Source organism: Moschus berezovskii, chromosome 5 (assembly GCF_049115385.1).
Source record: "Moschus berezovskii isolate FMDL1 chromosome 5, NW_MosBer_1.0, whole genome shotgun sequence".
Classification (NCBI taxonomy): domain Eukaryota; kingdom Metazoa; phylum Chordata; class Mammalia; order Artiodactyla; family Moschidae; genus Moschus; species Moschus berezovskii.
This window is the reverse complement of record NC_142464.1, coordinates 42,505,005-42,522,510: the sequence shown is the minus strand read 5'-3', so window position 1 is coordinate 42,522,510 and position 17,506 is coordinate 42,505,005. Positions and strand designations below refer to the sequence as shown.

Below are 17,506 nucleotides of genomic sequence, written 5' to 3'. Positions count from 1 at the left end.
TTAAATCATAAATTGTGAGCATGTTGCACAGCTGTCTGAGTGGACATGATTCTTGCATCTTGACAAAAAATTGCAACATAAAAAAATAGTTATGCCATATGTTAACTGCACATGAAATTTGAAAAACGTACCCTAAAAGTTTATAATTGCCAGTTTTACTACGCACAGCTTCAAAGTGGATCTGAAAAGAAATAATAAGTATTTTCTCAGTATTATTTCTCAGAAATAATAAGTATTAACATTTTCTCATGGTCCTAGAATGACTAGTTAGGATGTTTAATAATAAACACTATTTGGTTTTAAATAATAGGAAATATTTTTAAAAAGAAATAATAAGCATTTTATTTTAAATTTAATTAGAATTATTCAAATCTACTTATTTTGAACATCACTGTTTCAGGGGAAATATAACATGGCATTTTGTTTTGTTGATATAATTGGTTAATGTAAACTCAAGTCTCTTCATATCTCAAACTAATTAACCAAAAATTTATTATACAGTGTTTGGAGAACTGAAGAAGTCAGTGAAAGAAAATTATTGAGTCTCATTTTGCCAGTCATGTAGAAATTAGAGTACACATCTACCTTTTATAAAAAAGGATATCATTTTTATAATCAACAGTCCCTTAAGAACTCTTTTCTAGATTTTATAATCTTAAACAAGTGTTAAATTTAAAAATTTTCAGGGATATTTATAATAGATTCAAGAGGTATCTGCACAAATATTAAGTGCCAATAAAATCAGGTACATTTATAGATGTTTGGGATACATAACATTTTTAAAAATTCATATTTTTTGGAGCTTACACTCTAGCAGGGATAGAGAAAGACAAGTAAAAATGTAAATTATATAGTCTGGTAAAAGGTGATAAATGTTATGCATAAAAGAACAAGCAGAGAAAGGTAGAGAATCAGAGTACTGTAGGATTGCTGAGTGTGTGTAGGGAGCCAAGTGTAGTATTAGTAAATAAAATCATGGGATAAGACTCAATTTCTGGAAAAGTAGTGAACCCCACAGGCAATGGGAGTATAAATAAAACTTTGTAATTTTGTTGTAACACAAGTTGACTGTGGAAGATGTACCTATAGAGTAATGTGGTATTTCATTGTTATGTTTTATGTTTAAAAATTTTTTCCATGTGCTTCTGAACACCATGTTGATATAGCTGTTTTGAACATGAAAGAAGAGACATGTCACAGCATATGTTAAGCACTAAATGAGGGTTATAAGAGTTTAGTGTCTTATTAAGAACTGGGCAAATCTCATGAAAGAGGTAGTTTTGGGCTGAGCATTCATTAAATCAACCATCTATACCCTGTGTGGAGTATCATATGTTTAAATTCATTCTGTTAGTAACAATGAAAGATCTTTGAGCAAGAGTATAAGATAATCAATAACCTCAGATATGCAGATGACACCACCCTTATGGCAGAAAGTAAAAAGGAACTAAAGAGCCTCTTGATGAAAGTGAAAGAGGAGAGTGAAAAAGACAGCTTAAAACTCAGAATTCAAAAAACGAAGATCATGGCATTGGGTTACATCAATTCATGGCAAATAGATGGGGAAACAATGGAAACAGTGACAGACTGTTTTCTTGAGCCTCAAAAATCACTGCAGATGGTGACAGCAGCCATGAAATTAAAAGACACTTGCTCCTTGGAAGAAAAGCTATGGTGAACCCAGACATATTAAAAAACAGAGACATTACTTTGCCAACAAAGGTCCATCTACTCAAAGCTATGGTTTTTCCAGTAGTCATGTATAGATGTGAGAGTTGGATCATAAAGAAAGCTGAGTGTCGAAGAATTGATGCTTTTGAACTGTGGTGTTGAAGACTCTTGAGCGTCTCTTAGACTGCAAGGAGATCCAACCAGTCCATCCTAAAGGAAATAGCCCTGAATATTCATTAGTAGTGTTGATGCTGAAGCTAAAGCTCCAATACTTTGGCCACCTGATGCAAAGAACAGGTGGAAAAGACCCTGATGCTTGAAAAGATTGAAGGTAGGGGGAAAAGGAGATGACAGAGGATGAGATGGTTGGATGGCATCACCAGCTCAATTGACATGAGTTTGAGCAAGCTTCAGGAGTTGGTGATGGACAGGGAAGTCAGGAATGCTGTAGTCCATGGGGTCACAAAGAGCTGGACGAGACTGAGCGACTGAACTGATAGCATAATCATGTGTGTGCATTATTAAGATTTATTCTAAATTCTTCCACAGATCAGTTACAAATTACAACTATCCTGACTTGAATAGATTAAGACCTCAATAGGTGATAGAGAATGGAAGAAAATGAAAACTGGGAATGTTAGTTAAATGTGAATATATATTTAGCAGAAAACAGCCAATTGAAAACACAAAAGCTTAGAATAAATATAGGACCAACATTTAAATAAAACATCAGTGATGAGAAGTCAGTCATTCCATTAATGGAAATAGAAAGGTTAAGAAGGAAGTACAGATGCACATGGGAAGAGAAGTTTACTGTGATACATTAGTTTAAAGCTCTCTATCCCTGTGTGTTTGTGTGTGAGCTTCTGCATGCCCAATCACTCAGGCATGTCCAGTTCTTTGTGACCCCATGGGCTGCCCCTTGCCAGGTTCTTCCGTCCATGAAATTTTCCAGGAAAGAATACTGGAGTTGGTTGCCACACCCTCCTCCAGGGGATCTTCCCAATTGGGTTGGGAATATCACCTGCATTGGTAGACGAATTCTTTACCACTGAGCCACCTCTATCCCTGTGGAAATGTCCAAAAGTCAAAGAGTAATGTAGGTCTGGAACCAGAAGAGGGTTTGTAGATAAAAATTGGAAATCACTGCACCGAGGTGATAGTTGAGGGTACAGAAGTAAATTAGGTAGCTAGAGAAAAAGTAGAGAACTGAAGATAGAAATGTGGGAGAGAAAAAAAGGAGTAATCAGAACCAGAAAAGTACATAAGGCTCTGAATTCAAAGTCTTTAAGAAAAAAGAAAATATATTTAAAAAAAGACATAATGATGTAGAAGGAAGACCTGGGCAAACAAAATAATAGAAATAAAAATATTGGGGAGATGTCTGTTTATTTTTGCTATAATTTACATGGAGTTAAATTCACTGTTTTTTTTTTTTCTTTAATTCACTATTTTTGACATGCAGTCTGTGAATTCTGACAGATGGGTAGTCATGTAATCACCACAAAAGTCAAGATAGAAAACAGTTCTATCACACCCTCAAATTCTCTTATGTACCTTTTTAGTCAAATCTACCTCCACCCCCAGTCACTGTTAACAGTGATATATTTTCTTCCCTTACCCTTTTATCTTTTACAGAATATCTTTTACATTAAATCATGTAAAACATTATACAAATCCACCAGTATCTGTTCTAGACACTATGTCCACCACAACATTATAACTTTTCTTTATCTTTCATGCTATGTAGACTTTTGAGCCTAGCTTCTTCCGCTTGGATATCTGAGATCCTTTATTGCATGTGTTCTTTTTCATCACCGAGTAGTGGCCCATTGTATGGATGGACCTACAGTTTGTTTACCCATTTAGCAATTGAAGGATGTTTTGGCTATTTACAGTTTGAGGTGATTATGAATAAAGCTGCTGTAAACATTCAGGTTTACATTCCTACATACAGGTTTTTGTGCATACATAGTTTTCATTTCTCCTGAGTTATGCAGCAGTAGCATAACTTAGTTATAAAATAAATATAGTTTTAACTTTGTAAGAACTGGTCAACCACTTGCCATTTCCATTAGAAATGTATGAGAATCTTAATTGCTCCACAATCTTGTCAGCACTTGGCATTGCCAATATTGTTTATTTTACTATTTTAATGGATATATTATTGTATTTAATTATGATGTTATTTTGCATTTTCCTAATGACTAACATTGTTGAACATATTTCAGTACCTTTGCCATTTTTAGTATTCTTTTGATTGAAGATTATAACTCTAAAGAAAAAGGCAAAAACAGATGATAATGTTGAGTAAAAAAACATTTCATTTTCTGGGTTCTGACTTAGGATAAATATAAATGACAAGTGTTAGAGTAAATCATCTGAGACAGGGATTGCTGATATGATTAAAAGAGCTTTAAATTATATTTGAAGTGTTGAGAAAATGATCCCACAAACAAGATCAATAACAACAGACATGAATTTAAAAGGAGAACAAAATAAAAACTGATAATTGAAGGAAAAGTAGTAAAGATGGTTGAAAACAATGTGTCCATCCATCTCTAACTAATGAACAGAGTATGAGTGCCTGTTCGTAACTAATAAACAGGTAATGAGTCTGAAAAAGTAATATAAACAACTGCTCACATTTCTAGAAGTTGTTGGAAAGGGACATATGAAGCGTTTTTAGAGCAATGAAAGGATACGACTTATCTGATAGATATGGTTTTGATAAATGATGAAACAATAGCACTAAAAATTAATATATGCATTAGTATGAGGGTGAAAACATGTTAGCATTGGCATCAGGATGAAAGTGTAGACACGGTATCTAGAGCAGATACTGGTGGATTTATGTAGTGCTTCCCTCTGTGTATGACAAAAGTTGCCCAGAGGCACTGAGAGGTCCTCTCATAGTCTGTTAGAAACTCCATTCTGACCTCAGCAGGGATCAGAGTTATCGGTCCTTAACGATGTTACTGTTTAAATGATGAAATAAAAAAATAAAATCCTGATGCTAATCTAGAACTAAGCATTAAAAGTAGAAATAATTTAAATAAGTAATAGAATATTATATAAAACATGTATGGTGTTAGGTGAACTACAAACAAAAATAGAAGTAGAAGACATCAGTATGAAGTGTCCCTTCATTATTTGTCAAATGCCTATTGAATAAGTGCTGAATGAGCACTGAGGAAAATTAAGTGGATAGAGAGGTAAATTAAACACAACCTCTCTTCGCATGGAGTCCAGACATTAAACAAGCAATTAAAACAAAGAATGGTAAATATTGGCAAAGACAGAGTGCTTTGAAAATGTAAGGAGTTCTTCAAGCAGTTCAAATTTAACATGAGCCTTTATAAAATGCGGAAGTAGGATTAATAGAAAAGTATAACTTGAGCACATATCAGGGTTCAGAAAGCAAAGACCAGAACAAATTGAGACTTATGAAACATTCCAATACAATGGTAAATGAATTTTAGTTCTGTTCAGATCAGAGAAATGAATATTTTCAGTTCAGTTCAGTCGCTCAGTCGTGTCCGACTCTCTGCGACCCCATGAATCACAGCATGCCAGGCCTCCCTGTCCATCACCGACTCCCGGAGTTCACTCAAACTCATGTCCGTAGAGTCGGTGATGCCATCCAGCCATCCCATTCTCTGTCGTCCCCTTCTCCTCCAGCCCCCAACCTTTCCCAGCGTCCGAGTCTTTTCCAGTGAGTCAACTCGTCACATGAGGTGGCCAAAGTATTGCAGTTTCAGCTTTAGCATCAGTCCTTCCAATGAACACCCAGGATCGATCTCCTTTAGAATGGACTGGTTGGATCTCCTTGCAGTCCAAGGGACTCTCAAGAGTCTTCTCCAGCACCACAGTTCAAAAGCATCAATTCTTCGGTGATCAGCTTTCTTCACAGTCCAACTCTCACATCCATACATGACCACGGGAAAAACCATAGCCTTGACTAGACGGACCTTGGTTGGCAAAGTAATGTCTCTGCTTTTTAATATGCTGTCTAGGTTGGTCATGACTTTCCTTCCAAGGAGTAAGCGTCTTTTAATTTCATGGTTGCAATTAGCATAGTCACACTATTTGCAGAAGATGAGAGAATATTGAGTTGGCCAAACTTAATTGTACTTATCTTCATCAAAGAAAATAAATGGACTGGAAGGAGTTTGAAGTTCTACCCAAGATAGAAGTTGTGGAAAGTTTTCTTGAAATAATTCCATGTCTCTAGAAAAACATGCCAACATCATAGAATCAAACTCTACTTGATCTTTGAGAAAAAGTGAAGAAGAAATAGAGTATTAGATAAAGGATGTGATCATCTACTCAATCTTCCATCGATTTGTTTATTCGTCTTTAAAAAGACACTTGAGTACTTCTGTATGTCAAGCACTGTGCTAGTCAGTAGTGACCCAAAGTTTAAGAAGTGGAAACCCTGAGCCGTGTCCTCACAAAAACTCACACTCTAATTGAAAGTAGGAACAAATGTGCAATTACATGATGACTCAGTGGGTAAAGAATTCACCTGCAATGCAGAAGACACAGGAGACATGAATTCGATGCCTTGGTGGGGAAGATCCCCTGGAGAAGCAAATTGCATACCATTCCAGTGTTCTTTCCTGGGAAATCCCATGGACAGAGTAGCCTAGTGGTCTACAATCCTGGGGTCACAAAGAGTTGGACACAATTTAGTGACTAAGCATGCACACAGGCCTGATAAATTCAATAGGAACTTCAGAGCATCAAACAATTAAGAGAGTCAATGTAATTCTATCGAAAGGAAAGATGTAAAAAAAAAAAAGAAAATGATGTTTTATTTAGAGTCTGATTTTTATTAATTCAAGGACAAATTGCCCATTGGACACAAATATGTACAGGAACTTATAAAGGTATCTAACCATTTTAAAAATATTTTAGTAATAAAGTAAAAAAAATACAAATCAGATGATATACAAAAGTAGATTTGTAGCTGACTGTATAATGAAATAGAAATCTCTTCAACTGACAAATCAGTGCCAACCAATCTTTAGTTGTCTGTTACAAGGTTCTATACTTAACAAGTATCCATTAAATATTTTTCCAAAATGAGAATATAGCCAATATCTTATCATAACTATAGTTTATTAAAATATTGAATCATTATACTATACACCTGAAACTAATAACATAACACTGTAAATCAACTAGACTTCAAAAAAAAATGTTTTCATTCTAATTACACAGGCATGCAGTTTGGTCACATTTTATGTGAATTTGAATTATTTAAATATGAAGTAGAATGTATTTAAAATATTTCTAGATCTCACTCGAGATAAATGTTAAAGCAAATAATCTTAAATTTAAAAATCATCAATGACCATATTTTGAAATGAGTGAATTGTAAACTGTTTACACTATTTCCACAAGGTGGAGTCATAGTGGTAACTGTATCCAGTAATGTATTCTTCCAACCTTTTCTTTCCACATTATTGTGTATTACATTTGTAATCATATTTATCGTTTAAAACCATATTTATAACTTGAGGCTTTCTAAATAACTGAAATTATTCTATATCCAATAAGTGAACTGAAATACTGTCTTCAGCAAATTGAGTATGTTGGGGATTTATCCCACTCTTGTGCTGTCTAATATTCCTTGCTGAAAAGAGAGTGGTAGTAATAGTGTTAGTCTCTTAGCCCTGTCTGACTCTTTGTGACTCTGTGGACTGTAGTCCATCAGGCTCCTCTGTCCATGGGATTCTCCAGGCAAGAATACTGGAGTGGGTTGCCATTCCCTCCAGGAGATCTTTCTGACCCATAGATAGAACCCAGGTCTCCTGCATTGTATGCGGATTCTTTACCATCTAAGATACAGGGAAGTTCTGCTGAAAAGATACTATAATTCATTTAACAAGTCCCTTTATCAGTGGTCATTTAGGGGTCCTACTATTTTTCACTAGTGCAAATGATATCATGAAGAAATTTCTTGAACATTATCTTTGTGCAAGTGTGTCTGGAATATATGTTCTGCTGGGAGAAATTTCTGGCTCAAAGCAAATGAACCTCTTTAATTCTGTCAAATTGTCCTCTTCAAAGGTTCCAACAATATAAGGTCTAACCAACATTATACGAGAATGCTCATTTCCTGCATGACTGTTTTGTTTTTAAATGTTGCCACCTGATATAAAACATTGATGGTAATTTGTTACTCCTTAATAATGAGGTTGAATAAGTTTTGAAATGTAGTTGTTCACTAACTTCCCAGCTCATATTACTTGCTCATTTGCCACTATTTTTACAGGGTTACACTCTATTTTGTGGGGATTAGTCAGAACATTTTGTTATAGATATTAGTCATTAGATTGTTGTATCTGTTAAAAAATATTTTCTCTTCACCTTGCACTTTGAAATTTGATAATGCATGGCTTTCATTGCAAATGAGTTTTGGGTCTAGGTCAAACCTCAGGATTTTTCTCTTATGGCTTCTGGGTTTACAAAGATATTCTGTTTATTTGATTATAATGTAATCATTTTTTTCACATTTAGTATTTTTATGCACATGGAATTTATATTTTTGTGAAAATACAGTTAGCCTAGCACCATTTATTGCAGACTTTGCTTTCCTTTTCAATTGTTATCCTGTGTCCAGATAGCCTATTAGATCTACAGTTGACAAAAATCTTAATATTTATCACAAATAATTGCAGTGGATCACAGGATTATTCTCACTTCCAAGAAGCAGGAAAGGGCTTCAGAAGAAGCAGCTCAGACAGTTCAGAGATTTCATGAAATCCCATGACTGCATTGGTGGGTGATCTGGGTCTGGGAAAGCATTTTTCCTATTTCTGACTCAGTGTTTTTCCCATTGTGCTGCAAACTCTAATTTGACATCAACAGAAAAACAGGTCACTTTTACCCTCTTTTATCTTGATTCTTTTTCAGTAACAGAGGAGTATTCATACTGTAGTAGATCCCCATGCCAGAATGGAGGTACATGTATAAATGCAAGAACTAGCTTTATCTGTGCTTGCCGACATCCTTTTACTGGTGACAACTGTACTGTCAAGGTGGCAGGAGAAAATGCTTTAGCTCCAGGTAAGAAAGCACATGTGTCCTTGGATTAGCTCAATGTCATAAACAAAAATATTTTTTGAAATGTTTACAAATGAATATTTAGACCTGCTTAATCTGGACTCACTTGAGGATTAATTCTTTTACTTCTGAAATTCACTGAATAACATACATGGCTATTCATATACACATTCATGAAATGTTCAATGGTGGTTTAATAAATCCCCCAACTTGTTTTCTCTAGTGCATCTTAAAATATATATTGCATAAGAAAATATAGATTATACTTTCTTAAAAGAAAATACATGTTATATATATGCCATATAATATGTATACATAGTGTATATATATATATATATATATATATATATATATAAACTTTTTCTCCTTAAACAAGAATACATCTTTGATTCATATCAAATCTGATCCCTTAAATAAAGCTTTAATAAGTGTATAGCAGTCTGTCTTCTATGAAGGTCATAGTACCGTTCTGATTGGCTGAGGGCTATTAGACTATGCTAAAATGTAATGAGTAGAGCAAGGTGCCTTTTTGTCCATTTACTTTCATAAGTATTGGTTGCTATAGATTTACTTCCAGAGTGTATCATTTCTGATTCTCACACAAGAAAATGTGTGCAGTGCTTAATATATATTCTCTTTAAAATGATGTCAAAAATATGTTTCAAATCAGGTTTTTCTTAATAATATGCTGCATAATAAAGAGTAAAATTTTTAGTTTGCTTTTAAATCTCAGATTTTGTAAGTACGTTTGGCATTAACTACATAGAAGATTGCTTTTGTCTGCCTCTCTATAGTGCATATGATTTCATTGGGTTTCCATTTTAGCCTCCAGAAACTGTTTGACAACACGCAGGAAAAATTGTTTCTACATCATGTCAGCTTTAATTCATGCAAGAGGCTTTAAAACATTCTGACATACCATAATAATCATAAAATGCTTTGAATTCCTTCATCTCTGGAGAGATCAAAGCCACACACAAATTAACCTTTGAGGGGTTTTTGTGAGTGATGTATTGAGTGTTACTGTCATTCTACCTTGATCTAAGTGGAGAAACTGAGTCTCAGAGAGACTAAGCAATTTTGGGTAGTTCAGGCAAGAAAAGAGGCAGGCATCCAGACACACATGCCCTTGTTAAGTCCAATGAATGACCATTTTACTTCTACTAACCTTTTTTATAACTGAGATAAAGAATAAAGATATAAACAAGATCAAAACATGAAAATCAACTCTTTCCATTTTTTTTCCACTAACAGATTTTTCAAAAGGAACTTACAGATATGCACCGATGGTGGCATTTTTTGCATCTCATACTTACGGAATGACTACACCCGGTCCTATCTTATTTAATAACTTGGATGTCAACTATGGAGCCTCATATACTCCAAGAACTGGAAAATTCAGAATCCCCTATCTTGGGGTGTATGTTTTTAAGTACACCATTGAGTCAGTTAGTGCTCATATCTCTGGATTTTTAGTGGTTGATGGAGTAGACAAGCTTACATTTGAGTCTGAAAATGGTAACAGTGAAATACACTGTGATAGGGTTTTGACTGGGGATGCCTTATTAGAATTAAATTACGGGCAAGAAGTATGGTTGCGCCTTGTAAAAGGAACAATTCCAGCCAAATTTCCCCCTGCCACTACATTTAGTGGTTACTTATTATACCGTACATAAATTAGCATGAAAGACAGACTGTCACCTTTACTGAGAAGCAGCCAGTGTTTTTATTTATCTTTGCATGCACACCTGCTCTGTTTTTGGTTTTTCAACACGAACCTCTTTATAAAATCTGAGTAAGGCTCTAAGTTTGTTTATTTCACAAAATTGTTTAATTATCTTTTAGACAACCCGTATATGAAGGAATTTTTGCTCCTGAAGAGATTTAGTAGCATAGAAAAAAAAATTAGTTTTTTAGCATAACCATTCCTATTTTTGTTTTTTCATGTTAAGGCATTGCAATATAAAGGAATATTATAAAATGACAATCAGTCAATATTGCCAGTCACAGTAATTTTTCAACAGAACATTTAACTTTTGTGATTCCTTGTGTACATAAATATATAATATATGTTTCTTAAATTCGCAAGTTCAGAGTACTCAAAGACCAAGAAGTCTTCCTTTAACTTTGATTTTCAGTCTTTTCTGTTGTTTTAAAATTTTACATATTGAAATTTTCACTTGTAATGAAAATTTTTAAACTTGAATTAGAAATTTGAAATATGTTTTACTATTGTTTCCTTCCTAAACTATATTCAATATCCTGTGAAAAGCCATAATGGAAAAGAATATGGAAACCAATATGTATGTGTGTAACTGAATCAATTGCTATACAGCACAAACTAACACAACATTGTAAGCCAACTATACATCAATAAAATTTTTCTAAAAGATTATTTTTTCCTTCCTATAATTAGCAAATAAAGAAATAGTTAACACGTGAACATTTACACCCAAGTCTAAAGACACAGAAGTGGATATTTTATCTTTCTTTCATAATACAATAACTGTGTGTGTGCTCTGTCAAGTTCAACTCTTCGTGACTTCATGGACTGCAGCCCAGTAGGCTCCTCTATCCATTGGATTTCCCAGGCAAGAATACTGGAGCAGGGTTGCCACTTCCTTTTCCAACGGATCTTTCTCACCCAAAGATCTAACCGGGTCTCCTGAACTAGCAGGCAGATTCATTACCACTGAGCCACCAAGGAAGCCCATACAATATATACAGGGAGGAAAAAAAACCCCACCTTTCTCTAATGAGTGTCCTATGGCAACACACGCAGACCTGATTGTATTTTTATAACACGTGCATATATTCCATGGTGATATTATGATTTATGGATTTATGGTATGCTTCCTGTGCCCTGGTTCTCATCTATGCAATTAATATGTAACATCTCATTGATTCCTTACAAAATTTTTAAAAGGTGGGTATTAACCAAGTTTCACAGCCAGGAAGAACTAAGGTAGGATTTAGAACCTTCTTCTCTAGCACCCACTTGCATCCTTTCTCTATCTTACCTCCTACAGATGTACCATAATTGATTTAACAATCCCTTTGAAGTTCATTTGGATTATCTCCAATGTTTCAGTATAACAATATTATTGTAGTGAACACCCTTAAGCATACATTTCTTATATATTTAACAAGATATTTCTGAAGAAGAAATTCCTGTAAGACATTCTAAGAAAGAAGTAAAAGTTTTTGGTATGGAAAACATTCCTCATGAATTAATTTAATGATTATTATAATATGAATATTGTACTAACCTTATAAAATATGTATCATGTATTATTCTCTCTACACTGGTAAGAAACAGAGGCACATAAGTGGGTAAGTTTCACAATAGTTCAGGAAATTGTGAGAATTTCAAGAACAAAAGATTAGCGTATATTTCTACTATGCTAAAAGTTCTACCAAAAGGCCCTTGAGAAGATTGTTATCCAGTTTGCTCATGTTAAGGAGTACTCATTACCCCCAAGACATACTAATCAAAACTTACAGTGTTTGAAAACACTGCCAATCTTAAATACTGCTTTCCTGAGAGCAGAAAATTTTTTTTCAGTTTTTCTAAGACTTGAATGCACATGTCCAAGCAAAGAGGTGTATACAAATGTTCACAGTAACTTTGTATGTAATAGCCAAAAACTAGGTTTCACCCACGTTTGGCAATAGATGAATAGTTAAGCAAACTCAGATATATCCACACAGCAGAGGGCTGCCAGTCAATAAAAAGGAAGGAATACACAACACATACTGTATGCCAATCTGTAGAAGATTTCAACCTGCAGCCTACTGAAACTTGGACAGCCCTGCAGGTAAGTGTGAAGTGTGTATTGTCCAACAGAATGTGTCTTGTTGAGCCAAAATTGCTGTGCCGTCACAGCCCAGCCTCACTCAGTACACCAGGAAGAGTGGAAGCCAGTTGCTGACAAATGAAGGCTGAATGACAGACAGTTTCTCCTCTTATGCGTAAATGTGTTATCTTCAAAAGTATTTGGAGAATTCTGATTACTTCTTTCAGTTCAGTTCAGTTCAGTCGCTCAGTCGTGTCCGACTTTTTGTGACCCCATGAATCACAGCACGCCAGGCCTCCCTGTCCATCACCAACTCCCGGAGTTCATTCAAACTCATGTCCATCGAGTCGGTCATGCCATCCAGCCATCTCATTCTCTGTCGTCCCCTTCTCCTCCCACCCCCAATCATCCCCAGCATCAGAGTCCTTTCCAGTAAGTCAACTCGTTACATGAGGTGGCCAAAGTATTGGAGTTTCAGCCTCAGCATCAGTCCTTCCAAACTTCTTTAGTCCCTGCTTAAAATAACATCACAATCTGAAATGTTTATTACTTCAAATACTCCTAGACTAAACAGAATTTTTGTTTTCCAATTATACTTTTCAACAGATACCAGTGATTTCAATGTACTGCCTTTTCTGTAATAGCAAGAACAGGAGGAAGTGAGTCATTTGACAATATTTGTCATTGCCACACACAATTTAATTTTTGATTTTATAATTAGATAATTTAGAACATTTAGCATTAAATGATGCTTTAGTGTTTGGATTTTAATTACTAATTTTATCCTATATTTTTACACATATTTGTAGAAATGCACAATTAAATGACAAATTGCCACCAATTACCAAAATAGTAGCCACTTCTAAGTTTCTGTGAACTTGTTTGTGTATCTTTTTAAAAGCCACCCAATATTATGCACGACTGAGCAACTGAACTGAACTGAACTGAATATTATGCAGGACAGCTTAGCAACGTATTTATAACTGTTATTATCAAATTTTTCCATATATTAAAAAAAAACACTGGTATTTTCTTGATTTTCTCTATGCACATAGCAGACTTTAATGAATATTATTTTGCAGATTGAATTCCAGAGCTCTTCTCCCTCACTAGACCTTCCTACCTACAAACTCCCAAAGTATACTCAGACTCTAACTACTGATAGCAATTTCATACCCGTTCATTCATCAATTATTTAATAAATACCCACTTCGTGACAGGCAGGATAAATCATATATTAAAGTAATGTAAAAATAAATATCAAGTAAATCAGTACAGGCAGATACTGCATTTGAAATACATTATTCAGAGTTATGCTGAGATTTACTCTTACCAAAATCATGAGTAACTCCATAAGAATGGAAAATGTATCTTTAATAACCAATTCTGCCAACAAAGGTCTGTCTAGTCAAAGCTATGGTTTTTCCAGTAGTCATATATGGATGTGAGAGTTGGACTATAAAGAAAACTGAGCATTGAAGAATTGATGCTTTTGAAGTGTGGTGTTGGAGAAGACTCCTTGAGAGTCCCTTGGACTGCAAGAAGATCAATCCAGTCAATCCTGAAGGAAACCAGTCCTGAATATTCATGGGAAGGACTGATTTTGAAGCTGAAATGCCAATACTTTGGCCACCTGATATGAAGAACTGACTCATTTGAAAGGACCCTGATGCTGGGGAAGATTGAAGGCGGGAGGAGAAGGGGATGACAGAGGATGAGATGGTTGGATGGCATCACGGAATCAATGGACATGAGTTTGAGCAAGCTCCAGGAGTTGGTAATGGCATGCTACAGCCCATGGGGTCACAAAGAGTCAGACATGACTGAGAGACTGAACTGAACTGAATAACCAACGTCCCACTATTTTCTACACCTCTGACTAAACTTCCATTACTTGTTTTTGGCTCACTTCAGGAATAAAGAAACTTCATATTCAAAGCCAAGTGAGCCTAAATTGTTCTTTCTTACTATCTTACAAACTGCTCATTTTGGAAGAATGGGCTAGCATCATTAGGGCACTGTGCTCAGTCTCTCAGTTGTGTCCAACTCTTTGTGATCCCATGCCAGCTTTGTGACTCTTTGTGACTGTAGCCCACCAGGCTTCTCTGTTCACAGGAATGCTGGAGTGGGTTGCCATTTCCTTCTCCATTTGGGCATCAAGAAATGCTAAAAATAAGCCAAACTGATTTTCACTTGACTAATTTAATTAATGCTGTTAAGGGGGATTTTTTTTTTTAATGTTGTTCATCTGTTTCAAAATATAAACTCACTGAATTGAATGAACTTCTAATTGGTAGAAGTTCAGTTATATATAAACATTATTTATATATGGATATTTACATTACACATACATTTGGTCATATGTAAATTCAGGTTTTCATGTATCTAATATATGTCTCAGTTCAGTCGCTCAGCCGTGTCCAACTCTTTGTGACCCCATGAATCACAGCATGCCAGGCCTGCCTGTCCATCACCAACTCCCGGAAATACTTTTCTATCTAATATATATAAATTATGTGTATTATACACATCAAATTTAAGATTTTTATCATGTACTTTTCATCCAACTTGGCACTTTTTTAAATAACTGCTACAGTTTATTACTGTCAATTTTTTCACATTAGAAACTAGTTGAATAATAATCTTTGCTTTCATGGGCAATTTTTTAATGCAATAAAATACTCCTTTCTCAAAATTGTTTGCCTATCCTCTATCTTTGCAAGCACGTGTGGAACACTTCAGAGCAGAAATGATAGCCCGCTCTTCCTAGATTGCACGTTTACTCTGGTTGATCTTCCCTGTTAGAGGCAGAGATGTTTGCCGCCCCAGTGGTTTCAAGCCCAGTGCTTCATCAATGAGCCGAGGAGTATTATAAGGCAGATTCTCACTGATCTCACAGATCAATCATCTATACTGGGTTTGTGCTTGGGAAAAAAATAATAACAAAGTAGTGTTCATTTTTCTGGGCTGACTTGCTAATTAAACAATCCCAAACTCTGAAAAGTCCAAATTTAGGATTTTTTAATTATTTTTATTCATGGGTTTCTTCATGAAATATCAAAACCCAGATTTTGGTCAAAATATTTCCCAGGAAACAAGTGTCAGATGTAATAATATTTAGAATATTTTAAAATGTTATTTGCACATTTAAAAAAATATCAATCCATAACAGATTCTGATTTGTAACATGATTTCCTGTTATATTCAAATAAATACTTAAAGCAAACCCAATGAAGATTACAATTAAAATGCTATGAGATCACAATCTAGGAGTCAGTTTTTTTTCCAGTGTATAAAAATCTACATCCAAAAGTTTGGATTAAAATACTTGAATTTCCTATCTTTTAAATTCGAACAAGTGCTGTATCAAGTTAACTCAAGTTAAGAATGAAAATACTATGTGACACAACCCGAGGGTTGGGCATTCTTATAAAAACTACTCTACTTTGCTTGCTTAGCCAGCAGAGAAGAAACTGACTGACTAGATTCTTCTTACCAGGTAAAAGACAATTACAGAGTTTCTAAAATTACAGATAGTGTTAAAATTGTTTTGGTAACTTACTGCCCTTCATTGATCTTTGCTGTCACCATCACCAAAGCATTTAATTGTGCATAATCCGTATAAAGAGGACCACATATCTATTTCTTCATCTATATGAAAATTGTTTATTAAGGATGACAACTTGCCAGAACACATATGTAGAAAAATACCTTTGTACTACCTAACCACTTCCAAAAATATTTGAGGTAGCTAGATGAATAATATGATAGGAAAAATATTAAACTTTGACAAACATACTTGCTACTTAAACATCCAATATATGTCAAGAACATGTGCTTTTCTTATCCTAATTTTTTAGATACACTCACATGCACTAATTTTCATTATTTGTCACATTCACCTTGTGCTTAACAAAGAATATTCTACAGAGATGCCTCCCATAGTCGCAAGCCCTTTTTTAACCCCCTACTGCACCTGATTCCATATCCCCCCATTGTATTAATAGATTTGCTGTTTAACGAACATGTTTAGATCTCTTTAATCCTGTTGAGGAGGCAGTTAAATAGTGTGGAAATTATTCTGTAGCTGAAATTTAAAAGACTCTCAAGGGATCACACGCCTTTTTAATGCTACCTTTATTGTCCTTTCTGAAGCTTGTCATTAAGGTTTTTAATCATGATTCTATTTCATAAACACTAATTCTATTTCCTTTAAATGGTCAGCTAACTGATAGGTCATTCATGGGTTTTAACTTTTCACAGAGCTCCATATTAACAGCAAACTGAGCTCTATCCCATGCAATGAACAAAGATCATTACTGAATTTCTCTATTATTTTTTTGGTTTCTCTCATCCTATGTGGCATATTTGACAAAGCAACAATAGCATCATCATAATCAACAACCACTACAAAAATACCCTAAGGGCATTTTTGGGTATCACAAAGGAACCTCTGTTTTTATACTTAAGAAATATATTTTAAATATTACTGGAGCAGTATTGGTATCTGAAAACTGATTTTGTAGTGTATTCTGAAAAATGGGCAGACAAAGACGCCTGTAGAGAATCTTAGAATTCTATGAGGTTGGGTACCATTTGCCCATCAATAAAGTTCATGGCACTGCAACTAGTGGAAGATCACTGAGATCAGTAAATATACAGAACATATGGCAAAATCAACCAATATAATATTGTAAAATAATTAGCCTCCAATAAAAAAAAGTTAAAAAAAATATAAAAAGTTAAAAGACAAAAAAAAAGGACTAGATGTCTTAAATTTATTAATTAAATTTTACTAATTTATACATTTTTCTTTTAAAATTCATTTTACTTAAATTTTATGGGACAAAAATAATTTGAATATTCAAGTTTGTGATTACCAATACGAAAACTAGTCCTGGTTTTTTTTAAATTAGAGAATTAATATGTGACATCTACATTTGGCTAAGGCCGTTATCTTTGTT

General features: G+C 34.6%; 1 protein-coding gene across 2 annotated transcripts in view; it reads left to right on the top strand.

The window, feature by feature from the left end:
- The window catches only part of MMRN1 (multimerin 1), a 74,612-nt gene extending 59,450 nt beyond the window's left edge, over positions 1 to 15,162 (top strand). The window contains exons 7-8 of one of the 2 annotated variants that reach the window (XM_055434832.2): positions 8,596 to 8,748; positions 10,000 to 15,162. In XM_055434832.2, the coding sequence (XP_055290807.2) occupies positions 8,596 to 8,748; positions 10,000 to 10,421 (575 nt within the window). In that variant the 3' untranslated portion in view covers positions 10,422 to 15,162. The remainder of the gene's footprint in view (positions 1 to 8,595; positions 8,749 to 9,999) is intronic. The other variant, XM_055434831.2, reaches the window with a different exon arrangement.
- Positions 15,163 to 17,506: the final 2,344 nt, after the last annotated feature.